The 15,019-nt window shown below is 38.1% G+C and overlaps 1 protein-coding gene across 7 annotated transcripts in view; it reads right to left on the reverse strand.

Moving 5' to 3' along the window:
* LOC124147873 (coiled-coil domain-containing protein 60-like) overlaps positions 1–15,019 on the reverse strand; it is a 45,450-nt gene that overhangs the window by 19,519 nt on the left and 10,912 nt on the right. For 6 of the 7 annotated variants that reach the window (XM_048401358.1, XM_048401355.1, XM_048401357.1 and 3 more), the window contains exons 5-9: positions 8,284–8,353; positions 7,391–7,527; positions 3,794–3,895; positions 1,476–1,625; positions 797–901 (exon numbers count right to left, since the gene is read on the reverse strand). In XM_048401358.1, the coding sequence (XP_048257315.1) occupies positions 797–901; positions 1,476–1,625; positions 3,794–3,895; positions 7,391–7,527; positions 8,284–8,353 (564 nt within the window). The remainder of the gene's footprint in view (positions 1–796; positions 902–1,475; positions 1,626–3,793; positions 3,896–7,390; positions 7,528–8,283; positions 8,354–15,019) is intronic. The other variant, XM_048401359.1, reaches the window with a different exon arrangement.

Here is a 15,019-nt window from a genome sequence, read left to right on the forward strand (position 1 = left end):
TGATTTTCATTAACCAATTTGATTAGCTAAGCTACTCAGTCATATGTACCAATACCACTGATTATGATAGAATTTGCATGAAATTCAACATTGAACAACAGACTGAGACACGTTCTGCTCCTTGGCCCATTTCCCCTTTCCCTATCTTGATATTTGATTGGTCGGTAAAATGTTAATGAAAATCAAAGGCAGGTAGCTTAAGATCGTGAGAACCATGGGAATGGATCCAGGAGTTATTGTAGGTGTCCCGCAATGCGAGCACTGGAGATATAGAGGATGCAGGACCTGGTGACGGGTGATGTCATAGCTTTGTTCTACTATACTTACAGGAAGCTCCAGGACTTGGTAATTGGGCAATGTCGTAGCCGTGTTCTACTATACTTACAGGAAGCTCCAGGACTTGGTAATTGGACACATGTCGTTGCCTTGTTCTACTATACTTACAGGAAGCTCCAGGACTTGGTAATTGGGCAATGTCGTAGCCGTGTTCTACTATACTTACAGGAAGCTCCAGGACTTGGTAATTGGGCAATGTCGTAGCCGTGTTCTACTATACTTACAGGAAGCTCCAGGACTTGGTAATTGGACACATGTCGTAGCCTTGTTCTACTATACTTACAGGAAGCTCCAGGACTTGGTAATTGGGCACATGTCGTAGCCTTGTTCTACTATACTTACAGGAAGCTCCAGGACTTGGTAATTGGGCACATGTCGTAGCCTTGTTCTACTATACTTACAGGAAGCTCCAGGACTTGGTAATTGGGCACATGTCGTAGCCTTGTTCTACTATACTTACAGGAAGCTCCAGGACTTGGTAATTGGGCACATGTCGTAGCCTTGTTCTATGTTCATGGCCTCCAGGATCCAGTTCAACACACACAGCTGACGGAACAAGGCTTGTCTGAAATGAATCACATATTATACTAACCCCTTCTTCAAAACACCATACATACTCAATGCCCTGGGTAGAGCACAGGGGGGAATTCATCTCAAAGATAGACTTGGTCTCAATATAGGAACGTTGGTCTACAGATTAATGACTTAAAGAAAGTAATATTATTATTTCCAAATATGGGCAATCAAATCAAATATCATAACTAAAGGTCCAAAAAGTTCCATCATGAAATTTTTGTATGAGACAAATCATTTGTTCATCGTATTCTTCAGACATTATTCATACACTGACCAAGAGAGGCAGAAACTTTACTTGTTATCCTGATCACATAATAATTCCTACTTTCATGTAGAAATTTATTATACTGACAGGTATTTCAAGCCCAAACAATGTTTTCAGTGATCAGGTATTTATTATTTTCTGGGGTGGCATCACAGACTCTGCTCTTCCAAGTCGGTCCCTAATTTACGCATTAAACTTTAAACAGAAGCTCATCCATCAAGCAGTCGTGCTCTGGTTCCTGTTGACCATAATCAAAGTAGGTCTTGGTTTGCACAACCTCCCACGATGCAACACTGACCTTGACATATCAGGCACTCGGTCATCTGACACGACGGCCAGGTTGGTGTGCTGAGGAGTGTAGGGGCGTGGCAGTACGTTCTTCTTCCGCCGAGCACTTGGCACTGTCTTGGCACTTGTTGGTTGGGAATCCAGATCTGTGTAGCCCATCCTAGTTGTCATAGGTTACAGAAGTTAGAAAGATCATTTAAATACTGATTCATAATCAATTCAGTATTTAAATCATGAGGCCACCATGTTTATATTACTTGGATCACCAATCTTCCATCATTAAATATTTCATCCAATGGTATTTTACATACCAGGTTAAAGCCATTTTGAATATATTTTGCACAGGATCTGAAAATATATGGAATTTCTCCTAACTTGGAACTCCTAAAAACAGTGCATATGTTGGTCAAAATGAAAGGAATAACAAGTCTGCGTTTCCATTAATTCCTTTTTAAATACAATATAGCATATATTTAATTTCTACCCTCCTGCATAATCTTGTGTTCCAAATAATAACTAGTTGACCTATATCAATATTAATGACAAAACATGTCTTAATAGACAAAAATATATTCATAGTAATTACTTGTAACCTATTATTCTTGCAGTTATTCATACATATTTTAAATAAAAGAACCTGTGATCACATTATTTTTTCACTAAAATCTAAACAAAACGCATTGATCAGAATTTTGTTTTTTATTTGTGCAGTAGATTTGACAATGGTGATTATGCTCCGTGATCCCATGTTTCCTGCAACCGTCAATGGCAGGATGGTAGACTAACCCACATATTTCATTGTTAATCATTGGCACAACCTTGATATAAAAGAACAGTAATGTTCAGAACCACTCCCTGTGATAAAAGAAATACCAATTATATCAGTACTAAAACAGTTGTTTGGAACAAATTTGAATGTTAGGCAGCACAAAAGGTCTCACACAGAAAGGTCACTCATTTCATGTTAAAAGCAAACTAAAGGTCAAGATCACCACAACCATACAGTATTAGTAAACAGATTGTATTTCAAGAGATGTATTAGTAGACAAAGAAACTACATAAGTCATAGAATAAGAAGTTTGTTAAAACACAGCTGAAACATTAGATAACATACTGTATGCCTGTTTAATTCCGCAAGCTAGGTTTTAGTTTCAGCAGGGAATGGTAAAGTCAATGCAGGAAAAAAACTTTTGCTGTCATATTTTCTATCTATTTGGAAACTATCTTCTCTTTAGACTTATCAATGCATTGATGCAAGGCAAGCTGAGCAAGTACAGTTTTATATACACTGCTTTTAGCATTATTTCAGCAATATCACAGCAGTAATAAACGCAAGAATGGTTTCACATTTTACCTATATGAAATCAAACTTTCAGCTTGGGGAGCTAACTCCTTAACCACTAGGCTTCCCCAATGTCAAGGCCAAGTTGAGAACAAACTGGTGACAGTTAAGACCTGAGATGTTTCTTGACATCCATGTTTCAATGGACCCAGACATGACTAATGGGCTAGAGTGCAGTATGCTGGATACCTGTCACCGCTGTAGAAAGGATGTGCACAAGCTGCATCCTTAATTCTAACGGTTTCTAAGTTGTTACCCAACTCGCCCCAAACACAAATTTAAGCCCTTGTGATAAAATCTTTTGTAAGTAAATGTCGTTTTCAGTTAACAATGTGAATGAATACATGTTTTTTGTAATGGGGCCTCAATACATGTAATTGATTAGGAGACTTTTTTTTGGAATGTTTCAAAGTTGATGCCTGATAACGTTTATGAATTGCTTGATTTTCAGTTTCATGGTTTAATCATATTAAACCATACATATGCAAACAGGTCATTTTTCTGTTTTTACTTTGAACTTTTTCCACCTATTTTTCCAACAGCCACATTTCACTTGGCCCTTTATAAGAAGCATCAAACAAAAATGGCCGACATGTATCCAGTATAATGCAAGTGTACCCACTAATGGATCCTGACGTGTTTAAAATCACTGCTGTTTTATTTTTGATGCATTGACAGATATGTACTTCTTTATACACAGAACATGCCGAGCAGTAGCAAGTATACAGTTTGAAAATAACCTATCGATGAAAAAGTATGTATGTTCACCTGATGTGTAAAACACATGATAATGGCTTAAACAGCCTGTTCTATTTTCCTGTTCTATCTGTTGCCGAGCTTTAGTGGAAAGTTAATTTTGTAAACAACTTATACATATTTATAATTATATAAAGTGTATAAAGTAAATCTAAATAAATCCAGTGATCGACATAGATTGATATGAGACATGTATTATTATTTTGATTTTGTTTTCAATGTATACAAACCCACTAAACACGTCCCTTTCCTGGGGGTCAGGATTGGGCTCAGATGTCAAGGTCAAACGAAATTCATCCTCGTCATCGTCATGCATCAACTCCTCCATATAGCTTCAAAATTATAATCAGGATTTAGGCAAATAGCACGACTGACTTTAGACATATCTGAAATCAAGTGTCCATCAAAAATGGAATCAATAAATTGCATTACATGAACTATTTAGAACATTTGCAGTTGTAAAGAACTAATCACCATCTCATGTTTTCTCTGATGTTTTTAATTATTCATTATGTAGGAGAATATCTAAAGATGACTAATATTTGAAAAACAGATCCCACAGTTCTACATCTCCGTGGCCTGTATTAAATCTCTTGCTGTGAAACATCTATGATACTGGAGATTGTTGAAGTGGTTCGGGGTAACCTAGAGTCTAGATACAGTGGGAGGACACAAGTAGAATCTGCCCAGCCATGACACCAAGGTCTTAATCTGAACTGATATATACTCACAAGCATTTAGGACTTCATTAAGTCTTTAAGAAAATTATTTCTTCTTTAAGCAAATTATTTCTTAAACCTGTGAGATTGCCATTACATGTTAAAAAATGGTCAAATACTAAAAAGTAAGATTTTTTTCATGAGAACCGTTCAGAAATTATATAAGTATCAATACAGACAGATTCTACTTGAGATATGGAAGGGGTACTTGATAATATGTGTGTTCAACTGGAATTACCCCTTGGGAGAAAGAGTCTATACTTGTGTTACACAGATCAACAGTCATGTTGGAGAAACAGGTGAGTCTGTGTGAATCTGTACTACGCTGTCTACACTGCGGACAAACTACCAGCTACAAACTCACATACAACTGTAGCAATGAAAAGGACTATACTAAAGGACAATGCAGACATACATTGACAAAACATCCATCTAAATAACCCAAATACAATTTTTTAACAATAAACATTTGATCATGCACTGCCTGTGTTCGATTGAGGAATAATTGAGATCAAATCTTTTTGTCATTACCCTAATGTTAGAATATTTAAAGGGGCATTCTCAAGTTTAAACAATATGTCCAAAAAAGCCAGGCATCCCTTTAATTTCTTACATTATATTTTTCAAATGATGTCGTTGCGTTCCAATATGTCAAATGCAACATAATCGTAACTGGAAAGGTGATATTTCTGTAAGTCATGATAGATAAAGATGAAGAGAATAACTTTGGAAAACTTAGTACTGTAGACTCCTTTAACTGTTAAAATGCATACAGGTGTCACAATTGTTGAAACGAAAAATTGTTTTATGGATGCCACATTGTTTTCTTTGAGTAAGGATATATAGTGATGCTAAAATGGAAAATCTTACTTTGATTGGTTTTTTTAAATTTTATTTCAAGAAGTGTTTTAGTAAATTTAACCCCAAATCAACCCTGGTGACATATTTGATAATATTTTCAGATTTTGTCTCCTGCAGCTTATCATTGAGAGCAAAAAAAACATGAAACAAGGACAAACTTGGTCTGGCCTGAAAGTTTAAATACAAGCCTTACTTATGTGGCCTACCTGAGACCAACAAAAGAGGGTTAACCAGTGTTCGAGATAACAACATGTCTAACATCCCAGTACTATCTTAGGTGGAGTTGTCAGTTTCGAGTGTCACTCATAATCCCGTCTGTCTATGTACAAATCATAAGTTGTGACTGCCGGAAGGACTCCCCTAAAACATAAGTTCCCGATTTCACCATTCAGGTATGCCGTGGTGTAATAATTATAAATGGTGACTCTAATGTCACATTAGGAAAAAGAATTCCCAATTGTAATGTATTGTTAATCAATGATAAGAAAACATACCTTTCTTCACAGTGTCAAAGAAAATGGTACTCCATCTGACCAGTTACATATTTCTATTACTCCGAACACTGGTGTTATAAATTTTAAAGAAACCATTGGTCCTCTTGAAGCATTTTGTATTCTGAATTAATTTTGAGTCTTTGTATTTCTGATATGAAATAAATACATCTGCACTGCCTGTATTGGAATAGCACTAGCATGTGTATGCACTAGAGAGTGTTGGCCTATACTACATTTACTGAACTGAGGGAAAGAGCAGAAAGCACATGAGACATCTTTATCGCAGAAATTCTGTCATCAGATCTCAATTATCCGTGTCCATTAAATCTTTCGAACCATGTTCTCTCGAGAGATGTTTGTGGTTCAAATCAAAATGTCTATAACCATTAAGTTCCCAGACTCTCATAAGTCAATAACTTTCAGAAATCACAAAGCTACAGTGAAACCTTGTCACCCTAATCCCACATGGGGATTATGGGGTAGGACCAATCCCCAGTAAACTATGCTTGTCAAGAGAGTCCACCCCCATAATAGGGTGGTCAGGTTCAGTGACTTGGCTGATAGCTTGTTATTGTGCTCCAGTGGCACAGATCGCAGCTCATGATTTCAGTCACTGGTTTGCCAGACTCATTTGTTTAGAGGTTACAGTGACATAGCTGAAATATTGCTGACATTACATAGCATTAACTCCAGTAAACTCAACATTAAGTGAGTGAGTGAGTGAGTGAGTGAGTGAGTGAGTATGGTTTTACACAGCTTTTAGCAATATCACAGCAATACCATGGCTAGGGATGCCAGTTACTAGCTTCACACATTGTATGTATGTGGGGATTTGAACCAAGGCCTTCAGCTTGACAAGTAAACGCTTTGACCACTTAACTCTCCCATCAACCCTCAACATTTGGTAGGGGGCACGGGTGGCACTGCGATTTGCTGTGCAGAGTTGCGTCCCTTGGGCACGCCAGAAACCTATGACTGTGGGTTAGAATCCAGGTTTGCCCCGATTAGGTTTCTAGGTTGATCAGCACCATACCTGTGCTTGTGGGTTTTACCGAAGTGGTAAATGTCTGAGACCTGCATCACTTCGGGCTTTCTACCCACAATAAGCTGACACGCCGTGATATAACTGGAATAATGTTAAAAGCGGCCTTTAACCTGACTCACTCACTCAATATTGGGTAGCCTTGTTGTAAAAGGGCTCTCTCATCATGCCGAAGACCCGGGTTCCATTCACTACATGGGTAATGTGTGAAGCTTATTTCTAGTGTCATCCGACGTGACATTGCTGGAATATTGCTAAAAGTGTGTAAAACTCTACTCACTCACTCACCTACAACATTAAGACAATGTAACCTATAGTCCTGACGGAATCCTTAAAGTCTCAAACACTACACGCAGCACTGAAAGTTTGACAAGGTTTCACTGGTATACTGTTTTCTCTCCAAATACTTCTGCACTTATTAGACTCAGTGAGATTGCCGCGGAGACGAAGCCTGCGGAGACGAAGCCTGCAGAGTGTGCAGCTGCGGGCCATGCGTGCAGGTGCTCCACAACAACATCTGTGTAACAACTAGTCACAAAAAGCAACACACACAAACAAAATCATTTCAAATCCTACTAGTGTAATTCAACCTATTCTGGAAATTCTGAGACAAATATTGTTCTACACCAGAAAAGTATCCTGTACACTAACGAGATATGAATGAAAATTGTGGATGGAACATGCTTCTTTGCCATTGCGTGGCATCCCTACCCCGTCAGATCCACATCCTCCCCCAGCTCCTCATCTGCCTCGCTGTCGCTGTCACTGTCACTGTCACGCTTCGGAGCCTGCCATGCATTCCGTGCCTCTTCTTCCTTCTTCCTCTTCTCAGCGTACAAAGCTGCAGTCTGCAACATTGTCAGAACAAGTTGGGTAAGCAAGAGACAAAACCTTTTATAGCATACAGCAACTCTTCATGTAATTACCCATATTTGTATCTTTTTCAGTATTAATTTACAGATCTTCACTTACTGATCAAAAGCAGTCATTTTACAAACATGAACTCTACTGCAGAGAATCATGCATAAACAAGGCGTTACATCTCACCTATTGTCAATTAGACATGTATATCGCTGTTGTGTATATATCACAGCATGTCATTAAACACAGGAACAGACACAAATTAGAAGTGTAAGAAGACAGAACAGACAATCCAGTGATTGATATCATGAGCATTGATCCACGCAATTGGGATATGGTCTGTAGATAATCGAGTCTGGAACAGACAATCCAGTGATTGATATCATGAGCATCGATCCACGCAATTGGGATATGGTCTGTAGATAATCGAGTCTGGAACAGACAATCTAGTGATTGATATCATGAGCATCGATCCACGCAATTGGGATATGGTCTGTAGATAATCGAGTCTGGAACAGACAATCCAGTGATTGATATCATGAGCATCGATCCACGCAATTGGGATATGGTCTGTAGATAATCGAGTCTGGAACAGACAATCCAGTGATTGATATCATGAGCATCGGTCCATGCAATTGGGATACAAAGACATATATGGACCAAGTCAGCGAGCCTGACAACCCGATCCCAGTTTTGACCAAGGTATGGATTAGTCCGGTTTGAACAGATTCCACAATACTCACTTTAGTCTCTCTCTCGTGTTTGATGAGTTGAAACAAGCCATGGCCAAGCTTCACATTCCGGATCATGTTCCTGAAAGATGAAGAATGTCACAAGAACATTGTGATTAGGAACTCCAATGAAACATGGCTGACATGGATGTAATCACAGCCTCTCGAGGGGACATCACACATATGGGACATTAACTAACACTATCAATGTATGAATAGCTCTGTAACCAGACCTGACAAAAGAATACCTGTTCCATCGCAAACATACTCATTTAGGATAACATGCATGGCCACCCAGGATTTGTCTTATTATGACTGTAGTGAGGGGAAATGGGGTATAACAAGATTATTGCACTTATGGAGCAATGTGTATTATGATGGTGAGTATGGTTTAATGTATTTTTTGTCCTTCAGTCAAACCACACTGCCTCTGTTAGGGATGATTATCAAGGTGATAGTATCACTATTACAATAGCTGAAAACAGTTACCGTATTCAACGTAATAAGCGCCCCGCTCTAATAAGCGCCCGCAGTGATATTTGCCACTATATTGGCTAGTGAACAATCCCAATTAGCACCTCTTCCCATTGACAAATGTACACAAGACTTATTTATTTGTGTATAATACGCACTCGTGTGTTATATGCACCCTTAATTATGGGCAATTAAATTTTAGAAAAATATATCTGTCGTGTATAATACGCACAGACTTTTCTTTTGTATCATTTCAGGTACATAAACCAAAAATTTGCGATCTTTCAACTCTGTTTTTTTTCACAAAATTATATTCTAATAAGAGCCCCCTATTTCTAATTTTGAGAGCGCCCTGGGCGCTTATTACGTCGAATACGGTATGTGATATTATTGCAATACAGGCACAACCCAATGGCAATAGTCATATGCTATTTTGATAACCGGTGCCATCCAATTTGTGACTCCTTGTACTAGTTTGGACAAATGCTGGTTTCAAATAAGGCTTCAAAGAGTACTCGAGTACTCGGGCACGGGCCGAGTTTAGTGGGACTCGAGTCCAGTTTGAAGGACTCGAGTACTCAACCAAGGAAGATAACTCTAGTTTGGTCGACTTTCAATAAGTTAATAGAAATGTGTCTTTATGTAACTTTCTTTTTCATGAGTAATCAATTAAATCAAATAAAAGTGTCAATAGCTTTCCTTTTAGTTATTTTTCGAAACAATACACTTATTTACAACCATTTCATAAGGATATTTCCTGGTTAAAAAAGTACTTTATTTCTTGTTTCAAAAGGATGGTTTACGAAACTATTAAACTGTCGAAAGCAGTAGACTTAATCATTCTAAATTAGCGTTGTAACTGGACATCACTTTATTGAATATTAACATTGTGTTACTGTATCCCATTATAATTTATCTCTTCAAATGTCGGGAAAACGTCTTATAGAAGTCAACTATAAATTTACAAGCCTAGTAATCTTTCAATGTTTTGTTTTCAATTAAGAAAAAGGTAAATACTGACTTGTGACTTTGTGATAACATTGAAAATGTTACTTTTAACTTATTATCTATATCTTGTCATTTATTGACAATTTCCATCGGCGCTGGCATCAAATGATCTTATTTATCATATAAGGTGACCTACGATGTCATTGTGACTCTTTCCTTTTGTATAAGATAGGATAATTGCCAATTTTATTGAGCAGATGTATAATTGCGGGTACTCGAGCACGAGCCGAGTCTTACCCCTCCATATTTTTGGACCTGTTGAAGCCCTAGTCTCAAAGTGCTAGCACTGAGATACCATGCATCAGTTAACAACACCAGTCAGACAGATTATACTGACTCTTAGCTGACGAGTCCTCATGTTTTATCCCATTAAAGCTGAGTACTAGGCAGAGTAACAACAAGTACATTCTTTTAATGTCCTTTCATATGATGGGAACATGGATCGAACCAGTGACCTCCCGCTCTCTGACCAGGTATTCCTGGATACCACAGCAGTCAATAATTCACTCACTTTAATTAGGGCTTAATGTGGCTGGTGACGTGTATTGATTGTATAACAATGAGCAGCATGTTCAATATCTAAGTAGAAATCTCCTTGGATTTACATGTCAAAGTGAAATATGGCTAATCAATGTAGCCGATGTAATTAAAGTAGTACTGCAAACAATTATGTTTTTATTTTGTTCTTGGTTTTTTTGCTAATAAGAAAACACATCATTATGGATAACAATTTCTGGTTATTTCGATGTAGATTATTACACCATTATCAAGCTGGGGTGACTACAACCAAGTAATGAATGGTACAGCAGACAGACAGACGGACGGACTGACGGACGGACAGACAGATGCCGGGGTAACAGGTCTTTTATTTTGAATCATATAATTCTTAGTGTCAATGATTTCATCAGAAACAGGTTGATAGCATTTAATTATTTATACATGTCATACTGACTAGGGCTGGGACGAGTCCAGATTTACTACCCAGGTACCCACACCCCTATTACCCAACCCTACCCGGGTACCTGTTGTAGGTCTCAAGAAATACTGGTACAAAATGTCTGATTGGGAATAGTTTGACCCTAGCTCTGAAAAAAACATATTTAGGTACATACGATCTGGTCATGCACACACTGAAGTTGACTGAAGTTTTATTTGTATTCAAACATGTGAAAGTCAGAAGTAATGCATGCATAGTGCGAGCAAACAATTCACCTTAAGCAAAAGGAGAACTTATTTCCCACATAAAAATTGCCGTGTACGCATGGCAAGAAAGTAAGTGACACAATGCAGTAATAAATTTTCTCCTGAGTTTTTTTTATTTTAAAAAGTGATTTTTATTTATTATTTGTTCCTGAGACTTGCTTCCAGGTATTTGAACTTTGCATACAAGCAACAATGCTGCACTTAGATAGGTGTGTGCTTGCACGGGTGTGTGACTGCTTGTACTAGTCCGAACTGATGCTGGTTTTATAGTGCTAGCCCTCAGAGACCATGCTGTAGGTTAACACCCTACTCAGTCAGAATATGTTGACATTGAGCCGAACAGTCCTTGTGTTATCCTCTTAATACTGAGTGCCAGGCAGGGTAACAACAAGTACCATCTTTTAACATCTTTTGGTATGACGCGGCCAGGAATCGAACACCCAAACTTCCTTTCTCCTGGCATATGTTCTATCGACTACATCACTGAGGCAGTCTACAGTTCCTAGGAGAGGAGCCCTAATATTCCATCACATCAGACAGTTATAAAATACACAGCAAAATTTAGTTTTACAAAAACCTGACACTCAATACTGATGATCGTGAAATCTTCAGTTTTTATTTTAGATGCCATATGCACAAGATAAAAGGCAAGAAATTTGAAGCAATTAGTTTTAATCATCATTAAATATTTACAAACTGCCTCATGTGATCTGGTTGTTGTTGTTGTTGACATTGAAATCATTATTGATATATAATCCTTGACCTTTCACGCACAGCTAACCTCAGACTATATTTCTATCACTCCCCCTCAAACACCACCACCTATTGTCCCAAATACTCAATAAACATTACCAGTGTTCTACACTGGTGGAAGAACATGAGTCTGGATTCCCATGGCCTGACATTGTATGTTGCTATGTACCCCAGTGTTAAAGACTTGTTTATTGCAGCCCCCCTAATATATACTGGCATGAGCCCTCTTAATGAGACTCTATCTAGCAATTGACACCGATCCCTCATGTCAATCAATACATCAACGCCACACTGCCAGATTCCATGAGACACATGCACCAAGTTGCCGGGTTGTTTAAAGGGGTTCTTTCATCAGTGTAATACATCTTCAGTCGTGATCTGGCAGCGGGATTAAAGACATTTTCTACTACTTTAAATTGTACCCAAACAATGCCTTCATTCGTGTTTACTGAAGAATTCATCACCTGTAAGGATTTATGGATTTATATATAATATATCAAAGCCAGTTTTATTGTTTCAGTACATGGCACCATTAACATAAGATTTATATTGTCACCAGACACAATGGACTAATCCATTTCTATGTCACTTACGAGACAAAGGAGAATTAAGGGCACCAGTCTAACAGATAAAAATGTTTAAAGAAAATAATGTAATGGTTCGGATATATTTACTTAACCATACTTATAAAATTAAGAAAGTTATTCCAACTTAAGGTCAGCTTATAAAGACACATTACTTTTGAATAATGTCATTTACAATTTTCTTACTTCACGTAAAATAACAGATTGTTGCACTGAGCATTTCTGAATTCTAATGGCTTAATCTGGGATGTGATGTGATGTATTTCATTCTAAGCTCCCTGGAACTCCTTGTACAGCTATGGCACTATGGTAACCATGTAAGCATATGTTTTATTAAACATATTTTATTGTCCAAAAAGACAAAGGGATTCCCGGGCACAAGTGGACCACTTATTGCCGCCTTCTCCCTAATATGTTTAATCTTTTCAGAAACTGATTTATATTTCTAAAAAAAATTAAATCTTAATGATCTTGTAAAATATTGTGGGACAGGACCAAAAAGCAATGAAAATAGACTGAGCTCAGTTTCTTATTTCACTTCATATTTGTTAAATATTGTGTTTGTGTTTGCATTTGTAAATAAAGCAAATGAAAAAACATCTGATCCTGTTCTCAACATATTTTCATGGTCATAATCTGCCATCGAGAAGAAAATGTTCTCTTATGAAGGCTACAATGTATTTTATCATACCTCCATGTCAGAATGATGAAATCTGATTGATCCACGTGATCTTGATAAAAATACTATGTATCTCGCCTTGGAGGGAAATAAATTTCTCAGCAGGTGGATAAATTCCTTATACCCCAGCACGAGCAAGTCACGCTGCACATGGATTTCTGAGAGGCGGAATAAATCCCTTATACCCCGCATTGATGCACAAAGCTGCACACTTTTTCCGAGTCTATGGAAGTCATGTGACATAGCACAAGCTAACCTCAGCACAATCAAACAGCTGATTTCTATCAATTTTGAATTTGTTTTTATTCTTTCTGAGTAGAAGCATCACTCAGGGTACACAGGGTTTTGTGTGTCCCTCATCAGGTTTTATAAAACTCGCCTCCGGCTCATGGTATAAAACATACTGCGGGACGCATGAAGCCCCATGTACCCCTCTCAATTCAGCTACAACTTATAATGTAAGAATATGGTATATATGGCATGGTGGTAGGATGGGTTAGCATCATCAAGAATTCATAATCTGATTTCAGATTTATGAATTATCTAATGAAGGACATGTAATGATAATGCACATGATATTAAAGGATATACCATATATCAGACAAATATTACCAGTTCAATAATATATAATGATGATTTGTCAAGTATAATACAGTGTGTGGCTGCTTGTTATACTCCAGATTGATGCCAATTATAGAGCTAGCCCACTGAGATACCAATTGCCACAGTTAAACATGAATACCCCATGCAGATACAGTATACTGACTCCGAGCCGACCAGTCCTTGTTTTAGCCCCTTAATGCCGAGCACCAGACAGGGTAACAACAAATTCCATCTTTTAATGTCTTTTGGTATGACACAGCCAGGGATCAAACCCTGGACCTTCTGCTACGGGCGGTCGCTCTACCACAAGACCACGGAGGCCGCCTCAAGGACATATACTGGTCTTGTCAATGACATAAAAAGGTCCTGTCAAATGTATAAAGGTCTTGAAAAAGAAATAAAATGGTCTTGTGAAGGACATATAATGGTCATCTGAGACACACAATGTTCAAGGATATGTAATGATCAAGGATGTCTGTTTGTACGGCCGCTATATGCTATGGCATGAAGCATACATTAAATTATTAAGGCTTAAAAAGGCTAGGTACGTTGCCAGGGTGGTCTAGTCTCTGTCTGTTTAAACATAGCCATGGTTGTGCACTTGTTTAGACCTCCATGGTGAAGGCAAACACAACACAGGTATTGCTGACATTATCGTGGTGTGGACAGACAGGTAGAAGTATGCAGGTAATTGACTCCAGGAGACTGACAAGTGGTTGGCATTGATTCACTTTCTGTTTTCATGTCAAAACAAATGTTTACACATGAGCCTTGACAAACCTTTCTTATTTTTCACTAAAGCAGGTAAAACAAATGTTGTTGACTTAAAATTGGAAAAAGAAAAAAAGGAAATATTTGACTGTATGAAAACATGTAGGCAGTGGTATACACATCGTCCCAAGGCAAGAGAGACTTGAAAAGTCCAGTTTCCACCCTTGCCGAACTAGGCTGGAATTCCTGGGCTCAATCGTAGTGCCACCAGTGGGTATTACCAGTTATGTCCCTACTAAGCCTCTCCTATGGACCAATCAGATTCCACCTCTTGCATCACTTGCATTTGCTTCAAACAAAATGGCGGCGCCAATTCAGGACGATCTGCTCGATAATCAAGATCTACATTGTGATAAAACGGGCATTACATTGCAAAATGCATCAAATCATGTGAGCACCTTGATTAAAAACATGAAAAGATTTTGAAAATATCTGTTGACAACGAGTTGGCAGTGCATGTGCATTGCAAATCCTGCAATCGACCGAAATCTGCATGAGAGTTTACGAACCGGATTTTTATTTCGTTGCGCGATTTTGATTGGACTATGTATAGATTCGTTAGTCCAGCCATACTGTGCCTGAGTGGGGTATTCATGTTAAACTGTGGCATGCATATATGGTATCTTAGTGGGCTAGCTCTACAAATCAGGATCAGTCCGGATTAGTAAAAGCA

This window comes from Haliotis rufescens, unplaced genomic scaffold, assembly GCF_023055435.1.
Source record: "Haliotis rufescens isolate VD_foot unplaced genomic scaffold, xgHalRufe1.0.p SCAF_1, whole genome shotgun sequence".
Lineage (NCBI taxonomy): Eukaryota > Metazoa > Mollusca > Gastropoda > Lepetellida > Haliotidae > Haliotis > Haliotis rufescens.